The 22,819-nt window shown below is 44.5% G+C and overlaps 1 protein-coding gene across 2 annotated transcripts in view; it reads left to right on the top strand.

Moving 5' to 3' along the window:
- cep89 (centrosomal protein 89) overlaps window positions 1-22,819 on the top strand; it is a 266,004-nt gene that overhangs the window by 26,051 nt on the left and 217,134 nt on the right. For both annotated transcript variants that reach the window (XM_045216077.1, XM_045216076.1), the window contains exon 5: window positions 22,711-22,783. In XM_045216077.1, coding sequence (XP_045072012.1) covers window positions 22,711-22,783 — 73 coding nt within the window. The remainder of the gene's footprint in view (window positions 1-22,710; window positions 22,784-22,819) is intronic.

Raw genomic sequence — 22,819 nt, 5'->3', positions numbered from 1 at the left:
GCAGTAGTCTAGTGTGGGGGGTTATGGCAGTAGTCTAGTGTGAGGGGTTATGGCAGTAGTCTAGTGTGGGGGGTTATGGCAGTAGTCTAGTGTGAGGGGTTATGGCAGTAGTCTAGTGTGAGGGGTTATGGCAGTAGTCTAGTGTGAGGGGTTATGGCAGGGGAAACAGTGTAGCAGTAGTCTAGTGTGAGGGGTTATGGCAGTAGTCTAGTGTGAGGGGTTATGGCAGTAGTCTAGTGTGAGGGGTTATGGCAGTAGTCTAGTGTGAGGGGTTATGGCAGGGGAAACAGTGTAGCAGTAGTCTAGTGTGAAGGGTTATGGCAGTAGTCTAGTGTGAGGGGTTATGGCAGGGGAAACAGTGTAGCAGTAGTCTAGTGTGAAGGGTTATGGCAGTAGTCTAGTGTGAGGGGTTATGGCAGTAGTCTAGTGTGAGGGGTTATGGCAGTAGTCTAGTGTGAGGGGTTATGGCAGGGGAAACGGTGTTTGGCTGAATGGGACCAAGTGTGAAAACACCCTTAGAGACTCACAGCTGTAATCGCTCCCAAAGGTGTTTCTACAAAGTATTGACTCAGGGGTGAGAATACATGAGTAAATGAGATATTTCTGTATTTCATTTTCAATACATTAGCAAACATTTCTTAAACATGTTTTGACTTTGTCATTATGGGGTATTGTGTGCAGATGGGTGAGATTATTATTTTGTATTATACCCCCCCAATTTCGATCTTGTCTCATCGCTGCAACTCCCCAACGGGCTCGGGAGAGGCGAAGGTGGAGTCATACGTCCGCCAGCTTAACCTGGAAGCCAGCCGCACCAATGTGTCGGAGGAAACACCGCTCCACTGGCGACCAGGGTCAGCCCGCAGGCACCCGGCCCGCCACAAGCAGTCGCTAGGGCGCGATGAGCCAAGTAAACCCCCCCCCGGCCAAACCCTCCCCTAACCCGGACGACGCTGGGCCCAACCCTCCCCTAACCCGGACGACGCTGGGCCAAACCCTCCCCTAACCTGGACGACGCTGGGTCAAACCCTCCCCTAACCCGGCCAAACCCTCCCCTAACCCGGACCACGCTGGGCCAAACCCTCCCCTAACCCGGACGACGCTGGGCCAAACCCTCCCCTAACCCGGACGACGCTGGGCCAAACCCTCCCCTAACCCGGACGACGCTGGGCCAAACCCTCCCCTAACCCGGACGACGCTGGGCCAAACCCTCCCCTAACCCGGACGACGCTGGGCCAAACCCTCCCCTAACCCGGACGACGCTGGGCCAAACCCTCCCCTAACCCAGACGACGCTGGGCCACCCCTCCCCTAACCCGGACGACGCTGGGCCAAACCCTCCCCTAACCCGGACGACGCTGGGCCAATAGTGTGCCTGTTAACACCAAACCAACTGGCAAACGCGCAGACTGCACCAACTTATATATAACACTTTTGATAGCATTAGTGCTATCAGGTTATGTTCATTGGCATAGTGGCGCAAATACAACTGAAAAATAGAGCTGCAAGCAGCCATACCGGAGTTCAAGCTTTGGCCCCATATCGCCACCATCAGTACAAATTGGACACGTTGCCATAGGATAAGCTGCTTCTGTACTCCTTACAACGCTTGCCAAATATCAGAAGTCAACATCGAACAGATCATAAAAATATGCTTTTGATGTATTTTGTACTACTTTAAACGTCTTCTTCTCCAGCACCGCTGGACCGATTTTGCACCATATTTGGTATATAACGTCTATGGACCCACATCTATAAACACAATATTTTCCAGGACTCTAGCTAAAGAAATACGTTCGCTATGAGCCAATGAGCTTGCGTGAATGGTTTTCCCTGTCCAACAGCGCCACTATGCGGCCAAAGAGAACCATACTTCAAATTTCATCACTCTGAGTCAAACGGGCGGCAGGTAGCTTAGTGGTTAAGAGCGTTGTGCCAGTAACCGAAAGGTCGCTGGTTCTAACCCCCGAGCCGACTAGGTGAAAAATCTGTCTGTGCCCTTGAACAAGGCACTTAACCCTAATTGCTCATGTAAGTCGCTCTGGATAAGAGCGTCTGCTAAAATGGATCAAGAGATATAAATACATGCCCGTTATAGCGCCACCGTGTGGCCCAATCTATATGTGCTTGCATTTGTTGAGTCTTGACAGTGTCTGGAACAGGTGCATCTAGTGTTGTTACATTAAGGGTTAGGATATCCATGTCTGATTTAAATGCAGGTGAGAGTTTATTGGTCAGTAGCAGCCATGTTGTTTATGTTACTAGCCTGGAGACCTTGATCCATAGACCCCAAATGTTGTGCAGATCGGTCATTCGGTTCGAGAGGAGTAGCGTTTTGTAAGTGTTTTTCACAAAAATTCAAAATAGCGGGAAAATCCATCATGGTGGACCTTTTTTGGATCTTTAGGCAACTGTGTTCTTTGTGAGGAGAGGGACCGATGTACTGCCTTACCGGACTCTAGGTCTGACTGGGTGAGGGGCTGGACACAAACATCGGTTTTCACACCGTCCATTAATGTGACATAGGGCTGGCTAGCTGCCATCAAATCTTCCCTGATGAGGCCATTCCCAAAACTATTTTAATAAACTTTGATATTGCATTTTGTCTCTGCTGTTTGTTCAGTTAGGCCTTCTCGATTGAATTCTTTTATTTTAAAAGGGGAAACAGTGTTGCAGTAGTCTAGTGTGAGGGGTTATGGCAGTAGTCTAGTGTGAGGGGTTATGGCAGTAGTCTAGTGTGAGGGGTTATGGCAGGGGACTATATGATATGACATATAGACTATATGTTTTGGTAGACTACAGTAGGCTATATGTTTTGGTAGGCTACAGTAGGCTATATGTTTTGGTAGGCTACAGTAGGCTATATGTTTTGGTAGACTACAGTAGGCTATATGTTTTGGTAGACTACAGTAGACTATATGTTTTGGTAGACTACAGTAGGCTATATGTTTTGGTAGACTACAGTAGGCTATATGTTTTGGTAGACTACAGTAGGCTATATGTTTTGGTAGACTACAGTAGGCTATATGTTTTGGTAGGCTACAGTAGGCTATATGTTTTGGTAGGCTACAGTAGACTATATGTTTTGGTAGGCTACAGTAGGCTATATGTTTTGGTAGGCTACAGTAGGCTATATGTTTTGGTAGACTACAGTAGGCTATATGTTTTGGTAGACTACAGTAGGCTATATGTTTTGGTAGACTACAGTAGACTATATGTTTTGGTAGACTACAGTAGGCTATATGTTTTGGTAGACTACAGTAGGCTATATGTTTTGGTAGACTACAGTAGGCTATATGTTTTGGTAGGCTACAGTAGGCTATATGTTTTGGTAGGCTACAGTAGACTATATGTTTTGGTAGGCTACAGTAGGCTATATGTTTTGGTAGACTACAGTAGGCTATATGTTTTGGTAGGCTACAGTAGGCTATATGTTTTGGTAGGCTACAGTAGACTATATGTTTTGGTAGGCTACAGTAGGCTATATGTTTTGGTAGACTACAGTAGGCTATGTTTTGGTAGGCTACAGTAGACTATATGTTTTGGTAGGCTACAGTAGGCTATATGTTTTGGTAGACTACAGTAGGCTATATGTTTTGGTAGGCTACAGTAGGCTATATGTTTTGGTAGACTACAGTAGACTATATGTTTTGGTAGACTACAGTAGACTATATGTTTTGGTAGACTACTGTCAAGTTCTGCGTGATTTCTGGCTGACCACAGCTCTGCCCAAACTTGAAAACGGCTTTATCCTTGATGAACGCAAAGGACAACTCAAAACTGTTCACTTTATGATTTTTATTGTCATAAAGATGGAACAGAATAGGTTGATAACCTTCAAAACACACAAACAAAACCCATGGATTAGTTACAAATAACTCTCAATTCCACTTTCTCAAAAATAAGCATAAACTAATGTTACTGAATCCTCAACCTAACCAAACAATCATTTCATCATTTAGATTAACCTAGGATCATTGCAAGTTAATAATTAAATATCAATATCATAATTAAACATTTAACAATACACATGATTATAGTAACGTTACTGTCAAGTTCTACGTTCACATAATGAAGTCTTCACTATTTAATTTAATTAATAATTGTATTGTATGTTACAACCAAACCAAAAGGGCATATAGAAGCATGAATTCACAACACATTCTGTCCTACCAGTTGCGTCTTTGGATGATCAGGAGCTGTGGTCATTGGTATCTCTTCTCAGGAATGAGTGAGAGCCAAGTAAGCTTTTACCAAACATTTCGATGCCATGCACATGCACTGCTTGTGGGTGCGCAGGTTAATATGGTCCCCAGAGCACTTCCTGGTGGTTGGTTTCAACAGCTCCGGTTGCATGGTTGCCCCCCTGCAGGTTGGGAGTGCTTTGAGCACCCTGGGTGGATTTAGGCTTGAGTGCTCGGTATAGCTTGTAGTCAGGAATTGACACAACACCTCCCACTTGACCTCCTGGTTCTTCAACCCAAGGAGGTCACACAGAACTGTGATGTGTTGGATTCAGTTACTCTATTTTTGATCCTGTTGCTGCTGCTCTTCAACTGGAAGCAAGACAACTATCCGTCTGACATCCCTGTGAAGAACTGTTGCTGGTATCTTGATTGAATGTTTTTCCATCTTTTTAGTGGGCTTCACAGTTGTGACTGGGTAGCTGGGGAAGGATCGGAGATATACATCCCTCACAATTCCCTTCTTGTCAGTGTTAACGTCAATAACTCTGGCAAGCCTGTACTGCAGTTTTTTCTTCATTAAAGATTTGGAATCTTCCTCCACAGAGCAAGAGTCCAGTGTTTTCCTCTTTGACCACAGCAAGCCTGCTGAGTGTGGTGTCTGGCCAGGTTACATCCTTTTGGGCTGCAAGGAAGAGATCCCTGAGTGCATCTTCACACTCCATGATGGTAAGTGTAGCTCTCTTGATTCTGGACTTGATCTCAAGAGCTGAAGGAATTTCCTTTTTCTTTGGCTTGCTTGTGGTGGTGGTCTTGGCTAGCATTTCTTTCCACCTTGTGGCAGCTCTCCACACCCAGGCAATGACTCTTGTCAACCTGGTTAAACTGCTGAACTTGCTGATGTTAAGGATATTCCCCACTGAATAACCAGAAGGTGGTCTTTGGACTTGGATTTGTTGCCCTCTTCCATTAGGGCTGCTTTGCAGGTCTTTACCTTTGTCAGAGGTTGGAGATATTGGTATACGTGGAGCATGTTGGATCTTTTTCCCCACCTGCGCTCGGGTCAGTGCTGCTGTAAAACATTTCCTTTGGAGCTTGTTTATGCCTTCTTTGGCATCTGCAGCGACTTCTTTGGCTGACTTTGTCGGCCAATCCTCTACAGGTCGTTTCAGAAACTCTGGGCCGTTCTGCCACACAGAGTTCTCTTTGAGGTCCTCTGGGGTTGCTCCTCTTGTCATGAGGTCAGCAATGTTTTGCTCACCTGGAATCCATCTCCAGTCCTCAACTGATGTGGACTTCTGGATCTCTCCCACTCTGTTTGCAAAAAGGTCTGGTACCCATAACTGTCCCTTTGGATTGCACCCAGCACAGTTTGACTATCTAACAGATGGATCCAACGTCCTACTTGCATCCGACTGTGCTTTTCAATGTATTTCCTGAGTCTTGCAGCGAACACAGCACCACAGACTTCAGCCTTCACTGGTTCTCCCTTTTGGTCAAGTGGTGTAAGCTTGGCTTTGGACTCAACAAGACGGACCAGGATGCCTTGCTCGGTCTCCCACCTGAAGAATGCCACTGCTCCATAACTCTGGTCGCTCCCATCTGAGAATGTTATTCCCCAGGGTTCTCCAATCCCTTTGACTGGAGTCAGGCTTCTATGGAAGGTAATTTGGTTGAGGTGTCTGTATTCCTCAAACAGGCGGATTGCTTCTCCTCTAAGTTTCTCAGACAGAGGTGTGTCCCATGTGTCTCTTGTTAGAGCTTTGCCTCCAGTTTCTTGGAATGCTTTTCTGACTAAAATGGCTCCTTTCTGTTTGGCAGGTGTTGCAAGGCCTATTGGGTCATACAAACTAGCTACTTGGCTAAGCAGTTGCCTTCTGGTCAGTGGGTTTGGAGTTTTCATTCTCACTTCCTCTCCAACGAGATCTTGACTGATCCTCATCTTCTTTTGTCTCTTTGAGAAGTTTATCGAGGTCATGAGGTACAGTTTGTCTGATTCGACTAAATAACCAACTCCAAGGGCTCTGTTGTCTCCTTCTCTCACTTGGTTGGGGAGGATGAAGACTTCATCTGATGATGTTGGATGTTCTGATGTAGATGTTTGCCTCCCACTTTGGCCTGATCGGACCCACGGCTTGAGGAAGAATCCACCTGCCTTTAGGATTTCTTCGACTTTTTTGGTGGTTCCGTCTAGCTTTTCCAGGTCATTATGGGATGTCAGGATGTCATCTACGTAGGAATCCTCTTCAAGGACCCTCCGTTCCTCTTTCAGATGTGTGAACATGGGCAACTTCGCTGTTTCTCTCATGGCTAGTTGTGCGATACACCCTGCTGGTCAATCGCCCATGTTGACCCTGGTGATGGCATATTCCTCAATGTCCCCATCATCACCGTCTCTCCAGAGGAATCTATGGAGGTGCATCTCCAGGTCTTCGAGCCACACAGAATTGTACATCTTTTTGATGTCGCCGAGAGCAGCATGGATTCCTCTCCTGAACCTTAGCAGTACCGCTCGAATAGGATTAAGTACATCAGGCCCTTTCAGAAGAAGGTCATTCATGCTGCTTCCTCTAAACCTCTGGCTGCTGTTCCATACCAGTCGGACAGGTGTAGTTATAGAGTGTGGGTTTGGTGCTATCAAGTGACTGACGTACCATACTGGACCTTTCCAGTCGGCAATGGTCTTTCTAGTGAGTTTCTTTGCTGCCTTCCTTTCCACCATCTCATGAACTTGAGTTGTGTATGCTGCACGCCAATCTGGTTCTCTCTTGAGTTGTTTCTCCGTCCTCAGAAATGTGGCTTCCACTGCGCTTCTGTTGTTGGGCAGGGAACTTGGATCTTCAATCCAAGGGTATTTTGTGTCCCAGTGAGGCTCCTGACTATGCACATCTGACTCCACGTAACTGAGACCTTGCCTGATTATCTCAAGCTCTCTTTCTTCACTAAGAGTCATGTCTTTGCCTCCTGGTTGACAGTTACCACAACGACATCCTCCACACATGGGTTCACAGGCCGCACCAATGCTGTCCCACTTCCACCAGTCCAAGAACTCTTTGCCAATAACAGTGGTTTTAGTTTCAGCTCTAGATTCTTGCATCTCAGCAATTTCTTGATACTTTACTGCTGTGATTCTCATAGATCGTGCAAAATGAGTTTCAGAATTGTGCAGGGCCATGTCCACTACTTCACAGAGGTCTGGATGTGCTCCTCCAACGGTCTTTCCTAAAGGGCTCTCCCACAGGACAAGATCTCCTACTACCTTTACTCTCTGTGGAGCAAGTCTTCCTTCCCGGTGGCTTATGAGAAGCTCAACATGTTCTGGTCTGTGAAGGTCTTCCAGGTTGGTATCGGGGAAGAACTTCTTGAGGTGTTGTGCTTTGATTGCTCTGTGAACTTTTGCAATCTCATCCAACCCATAACAGATCAGCTCATGAGCTTTCTCCGTGCCTCTTGGTGTCTTGACTCTCACCTTGAGTAAGTATCTTTTGGTCTTCACCTTCATGGCCATGCCTCCAACTCCATGGACGACTAGTGTGATCCTTTCACTTCGAAGCTTCAGTCTCCTGGCGGCTGTGTGAGTGATGTAGTTGGTGTCTGATGCTAAGTCAATGAGAGTTCCAATTTTCTGCCCTGCGTTAGTAGTTACTTCGAGAAGCATAAGAATAACTGGTAATTCACGTGTGCTTGAGTCCATTACCCCAGGAAGGCTTCCTCCAGTGCAGTGTGATTTTGCCATGTTGGTGAAAGCATTCCTGAATTTTTCTGCCACGTCCGGGGTGAGCTCACGTATTAATCTCTCTTGCTCCTCTGTGAATGTTTGCCTCCTGGTGCTGGGTTTTTCCACTTTCACGTATTCTTTCCTCTTAGCCCCTCCTTTAAGGCAGAGAAAGAAATGGTGATCCGAGGAGCTTCCTCTTTTGCAGTCTCTGTTTCTGCAAAGGTAAGTGTCCGTACATTCCTCATCCTCTCCATGACATCTGAGGCATCTTCTGCATGCTCCCAGTCTTTCGACAGCATTCAGCTTCTCACTAGGCTTTAGTTCTTTGAACTGCTTACAAAAGAAAATCTTCTCACGGTGCTTTTCATCTCCACACACAACGCATCCTCCCTTTCTCGTGGACCTTGTGGAAGCATACCGCTTCTCCGGGTACGTAGCTTTCTTTTCAGGGTTTTCACTTACACCCAACTGGTCTAGTTTCTCCAGTATGTCCTCTTGTGTCTTTAAAAATCTTAGAAGGCTGTCGAAGTGATTGTCAGGTGTGACTCCATTTCTTGGGTTGACCATGAATGTCAGCCAGTCCCTCTTCATGTTATCCGGCAGCTTGCTCTCTATGGATCTGATGACAAGGGGATTCTTTATGGCTCCACTGCTTTCGAGCTCCGTGAGGTCATTCAGGGCCTTTTCCACAGCTTGAATCAGGTCAATAACCTTCCTTGGTTGGTGTGACTTTAAAGGAGGGATCCTCTCCAGGTCCTCAATTATCTCCAAAGCAATTGTTGGCTTGTTTCCATACCGGTTTTGGAGTACTCTAAACATGTCTTCAGCACTGTTATATGATGACAGGCGCAGGTCTCTACATATTCTCTCGTCCACACTGTCAAGAAGTTGAAACTTCTTCACCTCCACTGAACCAGTCGGCTCTCCCTGCTTTTGCAGGCTCTCCCAGTCTTTCCTCCATCTGTGGAAATTCCTCCTAAGCCCAGTGAATTTAGGTAGACTGGTTGGTTTTATTCTCACCACTGGTTGTGGGACTGCTCTTGGTTGAAGCTCTGTAGGTCTTCTGTCCTCTTCTGCAATTCTCTGTGCGATGAGGAATTCTGTTCTTTTGGCCTCGAGGTTACTGCCGAATATTCTCAGATCTTTTACTCTGCCTTTCAGATCTGCAGTCTCATCGTGTGGGACCCATTTTTCCCAGTCTTTCAGGCTTTCACTTGCATCATGGATTAGCTTCCTCGCTCTTTCCAGCTGTAGTTCATAGCCGTCCCTGTTAATAGCAGTGACTGGGGTTTCTTTGGCTCTGTCACAGGCTTTCTCCGCTTCTTGGATTGCAAAGTCTACCTCCTCTTTACCGTATCTTGGCCAGAGGTTGAATTGGACTGCCTCTCGGATTTCCTCCAATTTCATGTCGCACTCTTCAATCGTCCTTTCAAGATCAGCATGCTGGTCCTTGTCGAGCTTGACCTCTTCATCTCCCTTAGTTCCCGCTTCAGCCAGTAGGCCAGCCGCGTAGTCATCATTTGAATCACCGACACTTCTAGCCAGGGAACTGAGCTTGCTGAACTCCTCTTGTAGTTCATGCTTAATCATACCAGCTGCAGCTTTACTCAGGTAGTTCGCTTGTCTGGTGAAAGCAGATTTGGCTAAGGTCCGCTCTTGCTTCAGTTGCTTGACTGTTTTCCCAAAAGTTTCCTTGGCCATGGTGTAGAGTTTCACAGGCAATTCTTCCTTTGCGTCGACAGCTTGACTTCAGCCCTTTGATCCTCGTCCTCACTGCCGCGCTGGTTATCAACTGTCAAGTTCTGCGTGATTTCTGGCTGACCACAGCTCTGCCCAAACTTGAAAACGGCTTTATCCTTGATGAACGCAAAGGACAACTCAAAACTGTTCACTTTATGATTTTTATTGTCATAAAGATGGAACAGAATAGGTTGATAACCTTCAAAACACACAAACAAAACCCATGGATTAGTTACAAATAACTCTCAATTCCACTTTCTCAAAAATAAGCATAAACTAATGTTACTGAATCCTCAACCTAACCAAACAATCATTTCATCATTTAGATTAACCTAGGATCATTGCAAGTTAATAATTAAATATCAATATCATAATTAAACATTTAACAATACACATGATTATAGTAACGTTACTGTCAAGTTCTACGTTCACATAATGAAGTCTTCACTATTTAATTTAATTAATAATTGTATTGTATGTTACAACCAAACCAAAAGGGCATATAGAAGCATGAATTCACAACACATTCTGTCCTACCAGTTGCGTCTTTGGATGATCAGGAGCTGTGGTCATTGGTATCTCTTCTCAGGAATGAGTGAGAGCCAAGTAAGCTTTTACCAAACATTTCGATGCCATGCACATGCACTGCTTGTGGGTGCGCAGGTTAATATGGTCCCCAGAGCACTTCCTGGTGGTTGGTTTCAACAGCTCCGGTTGCATGGTTGCCCCCTGCAGGTTGGGAGTGCTTTGAGCACCCTGGGTGGATTTAGGCTTGAGTGCTCGGTATAGCTTGTAGTCAGGAATTGACACAACAACTACAGTAGGCTATATGTTTTGGTAGACTACAGTAGGCTATATGTTTTGGTAGACTACAGTAGGCTATATGTTTTGGTAGACTACAGTAGGCTATATGTTTTGGTAGACTACAGTAGGCTATGTTTTGGTAGACTACAGTAGACTATATGTTTTGGTAGGCTACAGTAGGCTATATGTTTTGGTAGACTACAGTAGACTATATGTTTTGGTAGACTACAGTAGGCTATATGTTTTGGTAGGCTACAGTAGGCTATATGTTTTGGTAGGCTACAGTAGACTATATGTTTTGGTAGGCTACAGTAGGCTATATGTTTTGGTAGACTACAGTAGGCTATATGTTTTGGTAGACTACAGTAGACTATATGTTTTGGTAGGCTACAGTAGGCTATATGTTTTGGTAGACTACAGTAGGCTATATGTTTTGGTAGGCTACAGTAGGCTATATGTTTTGGTAGGCTACAGTATACTATATGTTTTGGTAGGCTACAGTAGGCTATATGTTTTGGTAGACTACAGTAGGCTATATGTTTTGGTAGACTACAGTAGACTATATGTTTTGGTAGACTACAGTAGGCTATATGTTTTGGTAGGCTACAGTAGGCTATATGTTTTGGTAGACTACAGTAGACTATATGTTTTGGTAGACTACAGTAGGCTATATGTTTTGGTAGGCTACAGTAGACTATATGTTTTGGTAGGCTACAGTAGGCTATATGTTTTGGTAGACTACAGTAGGCTATATGTTTTGGTAGGCTACAGTAGGCTATATGTTTTGGTAGACTACAGTAGACTATATGTTTTGGTAGACTACAGTAGACTATATGTTTTGGTAGACTACAGTAGGCTATATGTTTTGGTAGACTACAGTAGGCTATATGTTTTGGTAGACTACAGTAGGCTATATGTTTTGGTAGACTACAGTAGGCTATGTTTTGGTAGACTACAGTAGACTATATGTTTTGGTAGGCTACAGTAGGCTATATGTTTTGGTAGACTACAGTAGACTATATGTTTTGGTAGACTACAGTAGGCTATATGTTTTGGTAGGCTACAGTAGGCTATATGTTTTGGTAGGCTACAGTAGACTATATGTTTTGGTAGGCTACAGTAGGCTATATGTTTTGGTAGACTACAGTAGGCTATATGTTTTGGTAGACTACAGTAGACTATATGTTTTGGTAGGCTACAGTAGGCTATATGTTTTGGTAGACTACAGTAGGCTATATGTTTTGGTAGACTACAGTAGACTATATGTTTTGGTAGACTACAGTAGGCTATATGTTTTGGTAGGCTACAGTAGGCTATATGTTTTGGTAGACTACAGTAGACTATATGTTTTGGTAGACTACAGTAGGCTATATGTTTTGGTAGACTACAGTAGGCTATATGTTTTGGTAGGCTACAGTAGACTATATGTTTTGGTAGACTACAGTAGGCTATATGTTTTGGTAGACTACAGTAGGCTATATGTTTTGGTAGACTACAGTAGGCTATATGTTTTGGTAGGCTACAGTAGGCTATATGTTTTGGTAGGCTACAGTAGGCTATATGTTTTGGTAGACTACAGTAGGCTATATGTTTTGGTAGACTACAGTAGACTATATGTTTTGGTAGGCTACAGTAGGCTATATGTTTTGGTAGACTACAGTAGGCTATATGTTTTGGTAGGCTACAGTAGACTATATGTTTTGGTAGGCTACAGTAGGCTATATGTTTTGGTAGACTACAGTAGACTATATGTTTTGGTAGACTACAGTAGACTATATGTTTTGGTAGGCTACAGTAGGCTATATGTTTTGGTAGACTACAGTAGACTATATGTTTTGGTAGACTACAGTAGACTATATGTTTTGGTAGGCTACAGTAGGCTATACGTTTTGGTAGACTACAGTAGACTATATGTTTTGGTAGGCTACAGTAGGCTATATGTTTTGGTAGACTACAGTAGGCTATATGTTTTGGTAGACTACAGTAGACTATATGTTTTGGTAGGCTACAGTAGGCTATATGTTTTGGTAGACTACAGTAGGCTATATGTTTTGGTAGACTACAGTAGACTATATGTTTTGGTAGACTACAGTAGGCTATATGTTTTGGTAGGCTACAGTAGACTATATGTTTTGGTAGACTACAGTAGACTATATGTTTTGGTAGGCTACAGTAGGCTATATGTTTTGGTAGGCTACAGTAGGCTATATGTTTTGGTAGACTACAGTAGCCTATATGTTTTGGTAGGCTACAGTAGGCTATATGTTTTGGTAGGCTACAGTAGGCTATATGTTTTGGTAGGCTACAGTAGGCTATATGTTAGGTGTAGCCTACGGCTGCATTACGGAGACTCTTGAAACTTGCATGTTGTAGTGGAGACCAATATCTATCTTGTGTTATTAAGATGTATAAAATGAGGAGTGTTGATGTGTATGGAGGCATTTCAGAGACATCTGAATGTTGCAGTAATACAACCTAAGGCTATAGTAGAAGTAGCATATTTAGTAATAAATGTTTTAGCGTTTGAGAGAGAGAGAGAGAGAGAGAGAGAGGGGAGGATTTTGATAGCAAGCCCTGGTCCCAAATGGATTGACTTCCCCTGCGTGGAGAGAAAAGAGAACTGTGGGTTTCCAATCAATCTGTCTAAATCATGATGCTCATTTGAATTTCCTGATGCGCAGGAAAATTCTCTGCGACAAAATAGTGATCAAATTGTTGCCTTAGTTATAGCATTTACTGGTAAATATCATAAGGTGAAACATCTTTCCTACCCTACCGGCTACCGATGTCATTCTCCTGTGAGCTGCTCCATGCAACAACCAGTTGAGAGCTGCGTGCTCTTACTGCCTGCAGATGATATCCCTCTTACTGCCTGCAGATGATATCCCTCTTTACTGCCTGCAGATGATATCCCTCTGGAACTAGGCTATGTGTGCTGCGCACATGTGAAATATATTTCACATGCTTTGCGATTGTGTAGGCTACATTGTTCATGATTTCTCTATTGTACTACATCATTAAGAAGTGGTATACCTCCACTACACTGCTTTGATACGCAACAGAAAGGATTAGGAAGTGAGGATAGGCAATGCCCACTGAACAACAAAGTGGGTATAGGGTGAATACCAGCATATAGCCTCCACTACTGGCCCTTTGAAAAGTGGGTATAGGGTGAATACCAGCATATAGCCTCCACTACTGGCCCTTTGAAAAGTGGGTATAGGGTGAATACCAGCATATAGCCTCCACTACTGGCCCTTTGAAAAGTGGGTATAGGGTGAATACCAGCATATAGCCTCCACTACTGGCCCTTTGAAAAGTGGGTATAGGGTGAATACCAGCATATAGCCTCCACTACTGGCCCTTTGAAAAGTGGGTATAGGGTGAATACCAGCATATAGCCTCCACTACTGGCCCTTTGAAAAGTGGGTATAGGGTGAATACCAGCATATAGCCTCCACTACTGGCCCTTTGAAAAGTGGGTATAGGGTGAATACCAGCATATAGCCTCCACTACTGGCCCTTTGAAAAGTGGGTATAGGGTGAATACCAGCATATAGCCTCCACTACTGGCCCTTTGAAAAGTGGGTATAGGGTGAATACCAGCATATAGCCTACACCACTGGCCCTTTGGGTTTTACTAAAAGTTAACTCTCCTACATGAGTGCTGGTATTACGGTTGCTGTCCGTTCAACATCACGAGCCTGTAACACACTGAAGGTCCAATAGGTTCACCACTGTAACACACTGAAGGTCCAATAGGTTCACCACTGTAACACTGAAGGTCCAATAGGTTCACCACTGTAACACTGAAGGTCCAATAGGTTCACCACTGTAACACACTGAAGGTCCAATAGGTTCACCACTGTAACACTGAAGGTCTAGGTCCAATAGGTTCACCACTGTAACACTGAAGGTCCAATAGGTTCACCACTGTAACACTGAAGGTCCAATAGGTTCACCACTGTAACACACTGAAGGTCCAATAGGTTCACCACTGTAACACTGAAGGTCCAATAGGTTCACCACTGTAACACACTGAAGGTCCAATAGGTTCACCACTGTAACACTGAAGGTCCAATAGGTTCACCACTGTAACACACTGAAGGTCCAATAGGTTCACCACTGTAACACACTGAAGGTCCAATAGGTTCACCACTGTAACACTGAAGGTCCAATAGGTTCACCACTGTAACACACTGAAGGTCCAATAGGTTCACCACTGTAACACACTGAAGGTCTAGGTCCAATAGGTTCACCACTGTAACACTGAAGGTTCAATAGGTTCACCACTGTAACACTGAAGGTCTAGGTCCAATAGGTTCACCACTGTAACACTGAAGGTCCAATAGGTTCACCACTGTAACACTGAAGGTCCAATAGGTTCACCACTGTAACACACTGAAGGTCCAATAGGTTCACCACTGTAACACACTGAAGGTCTAGGTCCAATAGGTTCACCACTGTAACACTGAAGGTCCAATAGGTTCACCACTGTAACACTGAAGGTCCAATAGGTTCACCACTGTAACACTGAAGGTCCAATAGGTTCACCACTGTAACACACTGAAGGTCTAGGTCCAATAGGTTCACCACTGTAACACTGAAGGTCCAATAGGTTCACCACTGTAACACTGAAGGTCCAATAGGTTCACCACTGTAACACTGAAGGTCCAATAGGTCAGCCACTGAGCAGACATGTCTATAATAGATCTAAAGACTGTTCCAGTTTCCTGTCTCCCCTTTACTAATAGTGAGCGTGCAACTTTCCTACAATTTCCCCCACTCTTCCCTACCAGTGAGTCAAGGAAATTCGGACACAGTTTGAGGATATCAATATTTAAATGAAAGCAAAGGACAGTAATGTGACGAGTAAAGGGGAATCCCAGGTTTCAATAGGCCATAAGAGATTAATGTTTCAAGAAAGGAGTGTATGTATTTGGCGTGGCGAAGCGCTTTTATGCGCTGACTGAACGGAAGCTTATAATTATGAGTTTTTTTACTCCGCTGGTCTCGGCAAGAAATTACGAGTTCTCACTGTCCGAGACCGAGGATCAGTGTGGCAGATGTGTTGTTGCCTACCCTCACCACCTGGGGGCGGCCCGTCAGGAAGCCCAGGATCCAGTTGCAGAGGGAGGTGTTTAGTCCCAGGGTCCTTAGCTTAGTGATGAGCTTTGAGGGCACTATGGTGTTGAATGCTGAACTGTAGTCAATGAATAGCATTCTCACGTAGGTGTTCCTTTTGTCCAGGTGTGAAAGGGCAGTGTGGAGTGCAATAGATTGCATCATCTGTGGATCTGTTGGGGCGGTATGCGAATTGGAGTGGGTCTAGGGTTTCTGGGATAATGGTGTTGATGTGAGCCATGACCAGCCTTTCAAAGCACTTCATGGCTACAGACGTGAGTGCTACGGGTCGGTAGTCATTTAGGCAGGTTACCTTAGTGTTCTTGGGCACAGGGACTATGGTGGTCTGCTTGGAACATGTAGGTATATTGATACATGGAGAGGTTGACATGTTCTTAGCTAGAATAATATATTTAAACTTGTAGTCGATTGGTCTTGGGCACGTTCCACAGCTAAGTCGAGCGACGCAACAACCAATGGTTGCGTGCCTCGACATCGACTGTGTCATCGACTGACAGATTGCTATAACATATGACGTGGTTAACTGATACTGAAAATGCCTATCCAGGCGTTGTAAGATATGTCAGGCGTCATCCACGTCTAAGCGTAGGAACTCGCCCCTTATCTTTGGAAGTAGTACCAGTATATTTGGGAGCGTTTATACCTACTGTGATGAGGTTCCTTAACCTGTCAGGAGGGTGTGATGGGGCTGATGGGCAACATCCCTCATCATTAAACCAGACAGTGTCTGTGTCCCAAATGGAATCCTATTATCCATATATAATGCAATAACCATAGGGCTCTGGTCAAAAAGTAGTGCACTATATAGGGAATAGGGTTCCAATTGGGATGCTGACAGTGTTGCTGTAACTTTTAAGGGCCAGCCAACCCAACCCATAACAGGCTCTGAATTAAAGATAGTCTTTAAAAAAATATGCCTCTGTCTGAGAGGAACAAGTCAAGGGTTGTGTTAGAAGGTTTCAGACTAGGGTGGAGGTGACGGCATCATGACAGGACAGTGTGTGTGTGTGTGTGTGTGTGTGTGTGTGAATCTGTATTAACAGTGTGTGCACAGTGAAAGTAAAAAAGTTATCTAGACCAAAGTTTCTCAGCACTAGAAACGAAGGTCTAGTTCATGAAGGTATTTTATGCCCAAATGACTCTTTCACCACAAACAGGAATCTGTAGACGAGAGAATTCAACTGTTGTCTTCTCTTGTCTTTAAACTCTCACGCTGTGTGTGTTGTGTGATAACCTACTGACTGTGTGTGATAACCTACTGACTGTGTGTGTTGTGTGATAACCTACAGACTGTGTGTGTTGTGTGATAACCTACTGACTGTGTGATAACCTACTGACTGTGTGTGTTGTGTGATAACCTACTGACTGTGTGTGTTGTGTGATAACCTACTGACTGTGTGTGTTGTGTGATAACCTACTGACTGTGTGTGTTGTGTGATAACCTACTGACTGTGTGTGTTGTGTGATAACCTACAGACTGTGTGTGTTGTGTGATAACCTACTGACTGTGTGTGTTGTGTGATAACCTACTGACTGTGTGATAACCTACTGACTGTGTGTGTTGTGTGATAACCTACTGACTGTGTGATAACCTACTGACTGTGTGATAACCTACTGACTGTGTGTGTTGTGTGATAACCTACTGACTGTGTGATAACCTACTGACTGTGTGTGTTGTGTGATAACCTACTGACTGTGTGTGTTGTGTGATAACCTACAGACTGTGTGTGTTGTGTGATAACCTACTGACTGTGTGTGTTGTGTGATAACCTACTGACTGTGTGTGTTGTGTGATAACCTACTGACTGTGTGTGTTGTGTGATAACCTACTGACTGTGTGATAACCTACTGACTGTGTGTGTTGTGTGATAACCTACTGACTGTGTGATAACCTACTGACTGTGTGTGTTGTGTGATAACCTACTGACTGTGTGTGTTGTGTGATAACCTACTGACTGTGTGTGTTGTGTGATAACCTACTGACTGTGTGTGTTGTGTGATAACCTACAGACTGTGTGTGTTGTGTGATAACCTACTGACTGTGTGTGTTGTGTGATAACCTACTGACTGTGTGTGTTGTGTGATAACCTACTGACTGTGTGTGTTGTGTGATAACCTACTGACTGTGTGTGTTGTGTGATAACCTACTGACTGTGTGTGTTGTGTGATAACCTACTGACTGTGTGTGTTGTGTGATAACCTACTGACTGTGTGTGTTGTGTGATAACCTACTGACTGTGTGTGTTGTGTGATAACCTACTGACTGTATGTGTTGTGTGATAACCTACAGACTGTGTGTGTTGTGTGATAACCTACTGACTGTGTGTGTTGTGTGATAACCTACTGTGTGTGTGTGTGTGTGTTGTGTGATAACCTACTGACTGTGTGTGTTGTGTGATAACGTACTGACTGTGTGTGTTGTGTGATAACCTACTGACTGTGTGTGTTGTGTGATAACCTACTGACTGTGTGTTGTGTGATAACCTACTGACTGTATGTGTTGTGTGATCAAATCAAATCAAATCAAATCAAATCAAATTTTATTGGTCACATGCGCCGAATACAACAAGTGCAGACATTACAGTGAAATGCTTACTTACAGCCCTTAACCAACAGTGCGTTTATTTTAAACAAAAAAAGTAAGAATAAAACAACAACAAAAAAAAAAAAAGTGTTGAGAAAAACAAAGAGCAGAAGTAAAATAAAGTGACAGTAGGGAGGCTATATATACAGGGGGGTAACGGTGCAGAGTCAATGTGCGGGGGCACCGGCTAGTTGAGGTAGTTGAGGTAATATGTACATGTGGGTAGAGTTAAAGTGACTATGCATAAATACTTAACAGAGTAGCAGCAGCGTAAAAAGGATGGGGTGGGGGGGGCAGTGCAAATAGTCCGGGTAGCCATGATTAGCTGTTCAGGAGTCTTATGGCTTGTGGGTAGAAGCTGTTGAGAAGTCTTTTGGACCTAGACTTGGCACTCCGGTACCGCTTGCCGTGCGGTAGCAGAGAGAACAGTCTATGACTAGGGTGGCTGGAGTCTTTGACAATTTTGAGGGCCTTCCTCTGACACCGCCTGGTATAGAGGTCTTGGATGGCAGGGAGCTTTGCCCCAGTGATGTACTGGGCCGTACGCACTACCCTCTGTAGTGCCTTGCGGTCAGAGGCCAAGCAGTTGCCATACCAGGCGGTGATGCAACCAGTCAGGATGCTCTCGATGGTGCAGCTGTAGAATTTTTTGAGGATCTGAGGACCCATGCCAAATCTTTTTAGTCTCCTGAGGGGGAATAGGCTTTGTCGTGCCCTCTTCACGACTGTCTTGGTGTGCTTGGACCATGATAGTTCGTTGGTGATGTGGACACCAAGGAACTTGAAGCTCTCAACCTGTTCCACTACAGCCCCGTCGATGAGAATGGGGGCGTGCTCAGTCCTCTTTTTTTTTCCTGTAGTCCACAATCATCTCCTTTGTCTTGGTCACGTTGAGGGAGAGGTTGTTGTCCTGGCACCACACGGCCAGATCTCTGACCTCCTCCCTATAGGCTGTCTCATCGTTGTCGGTGATCAGGCCTACCACTGTTGTGTCGTCGGCAAACTTAATGATGGTGTTGGAGTCGTGCCTGGCCATGCAGTCATGGGTGAACAGAGAGTACAGGAGGGGACTGAGCACGCACCCCTGAGGGGCCCCCGTGTTGAGGATCAGTGTGGCAGATGTGTTGTTACCTACCCTTACCACCTGGGGGCGGCCCGTCAGGAAGTCCAGGATAACCTACTGACTGTGTGTGTTGTGTGATAACCTACTGACTGTGTGATAACCTACTGACTGTGTGTGTTGTGTGATAACCTACTGTGTGTGTGTGTGTTGTGTGATAACCTACTGACTGTGTGTGTTGTGTGATAACCTACAGACTGTGTGTGTGTTGTGTGATAACCTACTGACTGTGTGTGTTGTGTGATAACCTACTGACTGTGTGTGTTGTGTGATAACCTACTGACTGTGTGTGTTGTGTGATAACCTACTGACTGTGTGTGTTGTGTGATAACCTACTGACTGTGTGTGTTGTGTGTGTTGTGTGATAACCTACTGACTGTGTGTTGTGTGATAACCTACTGACTGTGTGTGTGTGTGTTGTGTGATAACCTACTGACTGTGTGTGTTGTGTGATAACCTACTGACTGTGTGTGTGTGTGTTGTGTGATAACCTACTGACTGTGTGTGTTGTGTGATAACCTACAGACTGTGTGTGTGTGTGTGTTGTGTGATAACCTACTGACTGTGTGTGTTGTGTGATAACCTACTGACTGTGTGTGTGTGTGTTGTGTGATAACCTACTGACTGTGTGTTGTGTGATAACCTACTGACTGTGTGTGTGTGTGTGTTGTGTGATAACCTACTGACTGTGTGTGTTGTGTGATAACCTACTGACTGTGTGTGTTGTGTGATAACCTACTGACTGTGTGTGTTGTGTGATAACCTACTGACTGTGTGTGTTGTGTGATAACCTACTGACTGTGTGTGTTGTGTGATAACCTACTGACTGTGTGTTGTGTGATAACCTACTGACTGTGTGTTGTGTGATAACCTACTGACTGTGTGTGTTGTGTGATAACCTACTGACTGTATGTGTTGTGTGATAACATACTGACTGTGTGTTGTGTGATAACCTACTGACTGTGTGTGTTGTGTGATAACCTACAGACTGTGTGTGTGTGTTGTGTGATAACCTGCTGACTGTGTGATAACCTACTGACTGTGTGTTGTGTGATAACCTACTGACTGTGTGTTGTGTGATAACCTACTGACTGTGTGTGTTGTGTGATAACCTACTGACTGTATGTGTTGTGTGATAACCTACTGACTGTGTGTGTTGTGTGATAACCTACTGACTGTGTGTGTTGTGTGATAACCTACTGACTGTGTGTGTTGTGTGATAACCTACTGACTGTATGTGTTGTGTGATAACCTACTGACTGTGTGTGTTGTGTGATAACCTACAGACTGTGTGTGTTGTGTGATAACCTACTGACTGTATGTGTTGTGTGATAACCTACTGACTGTGTGTTGTGTGATAACCTACTGACTTTGTGTGTTGTGTGATAACCTACTGACTGTGTGTTGTGTGATAACCTACTGACTGTGTGATAACCCACTGACTGTATGTGTTGTGTGATAACCTACTGACTGTGTGTTGTGTGATAACCTACTGACTGTGTGATAACCTACTGACTGTGTGTGTTGTGTGATAACCTACTGTGTGTGTGTGTGTTGTGTGATAACCTACTGACTGTGTGTTGTGTGATAACCTACTGACTGTGTGTGTTGTGTGATAACCTACAGACTGTATGTGTTGTGTGTTAACCTACTGACTGTGTGATAACCTACTGACTGTGTGTGTTGTGTGATAACCTACTGACTGTGTGTGTTGTGTGATAACCTACTGACTGTGTGTTGTGTGATAACCTACTGACTGTGTGTGTTGTGTGATAACCTACAGACTGTGTGTGTTGTGTGATAACCTACTGACTGTGATAACCTACTGACTGTATGTGTTGTGTGATAACCTACTGACTGTATGTGTTGTGTGATAACCTACTGACTGTGTGTTGTGTGATAACCTACAGACTGTGTGTGTTGTGTGATAACCTACTGACTGTGTGTGTTGTGTGATAACCTACAGACTGTGTGTGTTGTGTGATAACCTACTGACTGTGTGATAACCTACTGACTGTATGTGTTGTGTGATAACCTACTGACTGTGTGTTGTGTGATAACCTACTGACTGTGTGTTGTGTGATAACCTACTGACTGTGTGTTGTGTGATAACCTACTGACTGTATGTGTTGTGTGATAACCTACTGACTGTGTGTGTTGTGTGATAACCTACAGACTGTGTGTGTTGTGTGATAACCTACTGACTGTGTGATAACCTACTGACTGTATGTGTTGTGTGATAACCTACTGACTGTGTGTTGTGTGATAACCTACAGACTGTGTGTGTTGTGTGATAACCTACAGACTGTGTGTGTTGTGTGATAACCTACTGACTGTGTGATAACCTACTGACTATGTGTTGTGTGATAACCTACTGACTGTGTGTTGTGTGATAACCTACTGACTGTGTGATAACCTACTGACTGTGTGTGTTGTGTGATAACCTACTGACTGTGTGATTACCTACTGACTGTGTGTGTTGTGTGATAACCTACTGACTGTGTGTTGTGTGATAACCTACTGACTGTGTGTGTTGTGTGATAACCTACTGACTGTGTGTTGTGTGATAACCTACTGACTGTGTGTGTTGTGTGATAACCTACTGACTGTGTGTGTTGTGTGATAACCTACTGACTGTGTGTGTTGTGTGATAACCTACTGACTGTGTGTGTTGTGTGATAACCTACTGACTGTGTGTTGTGTGATAACCTACTGACTGTGTGTTGTGTGATAACCTACAGACTGTGTGTGTTGTGTGATAACCTACTGACTGTGTGTGTTGTGTGATAACCTCCTGTGTTAAAGCCATCCTTGTCTCTGTTCTCCTGATAACCTCCTGTGTTAAAGCCATCCGTGTCTCTGTTCTCCTGATAACCTCCTGTGTTAAAGCCATCCATGTCTCTGTTCTCCTGATAACCTCCTGTGTTAAAGCCATCCGTGTCTCTGTTCTCCTGATAACCTCCTGTGTTAAAGCCATCCGTGTCTCTGTTCTCCTGATAACCTCCTGTGTTAAAGCCATCCTTGTCTCTGTTCTCCTGATAACCTCCTGTGTTAAAGCCATCCTTGTCTCTGTTCTCCTGATAACCTCCTGTGTTAAAGCCATCCGTGTCTCTGTTCTCCTGATAACCTCCTGTGTTAAAGCCATCCGTGTCTCTGTTCTCCTGATAACCTCCTGTGTTAAAGCCATCCGTGTCTCTGTTCTCCTGATAACCTCCTGTGTTACTGCCATCCGTGTCTCTGTTCTCCTGATAACCTCCTGTGTTAAAGCCATCCGTGTCTCTGTTCTCCTGATAACCTCCTGTGTTAATGCCATCCGTGTCTCTGTTCTCCTGATAACCTCCTGTGTTAATGCCATCCGTGTCTCTGTTCTCCTGATAACCTCCTGTGTTAAAGCCATCCGTGTCTCTGTTCTCCAGGCTGCTGTTCAGTCAGAGGAAGAGGAGGAGACTGATGACTCAGTCTTCGACATAGTGTCCCCTCTACCTCCAGGTTGGTTCCCCCCCCCCACACACACACTGTCTGCAC

Source organism: Coregonus clupeaformis, unplaced genomic scaffold, assembly GCF_020615455.1.
Source record: "Coregonus clupeaformis isolate EN_2021a unplaced genomic scaffold, ASM2061545v1 scaf0599, whole genome shotgun sequence".
Classification (NCBI taxonomy): Eukaryota; Metazoa; Chordata; class Actinopteri; order Salmoniformes; family Salmonidae; genus Coregonus; species Coregonus clupeaformis.
Note: the sequence above shows the minus strand (reverse complement) of the source record. Positions and strands in the feature narration are given on the sequence as shown.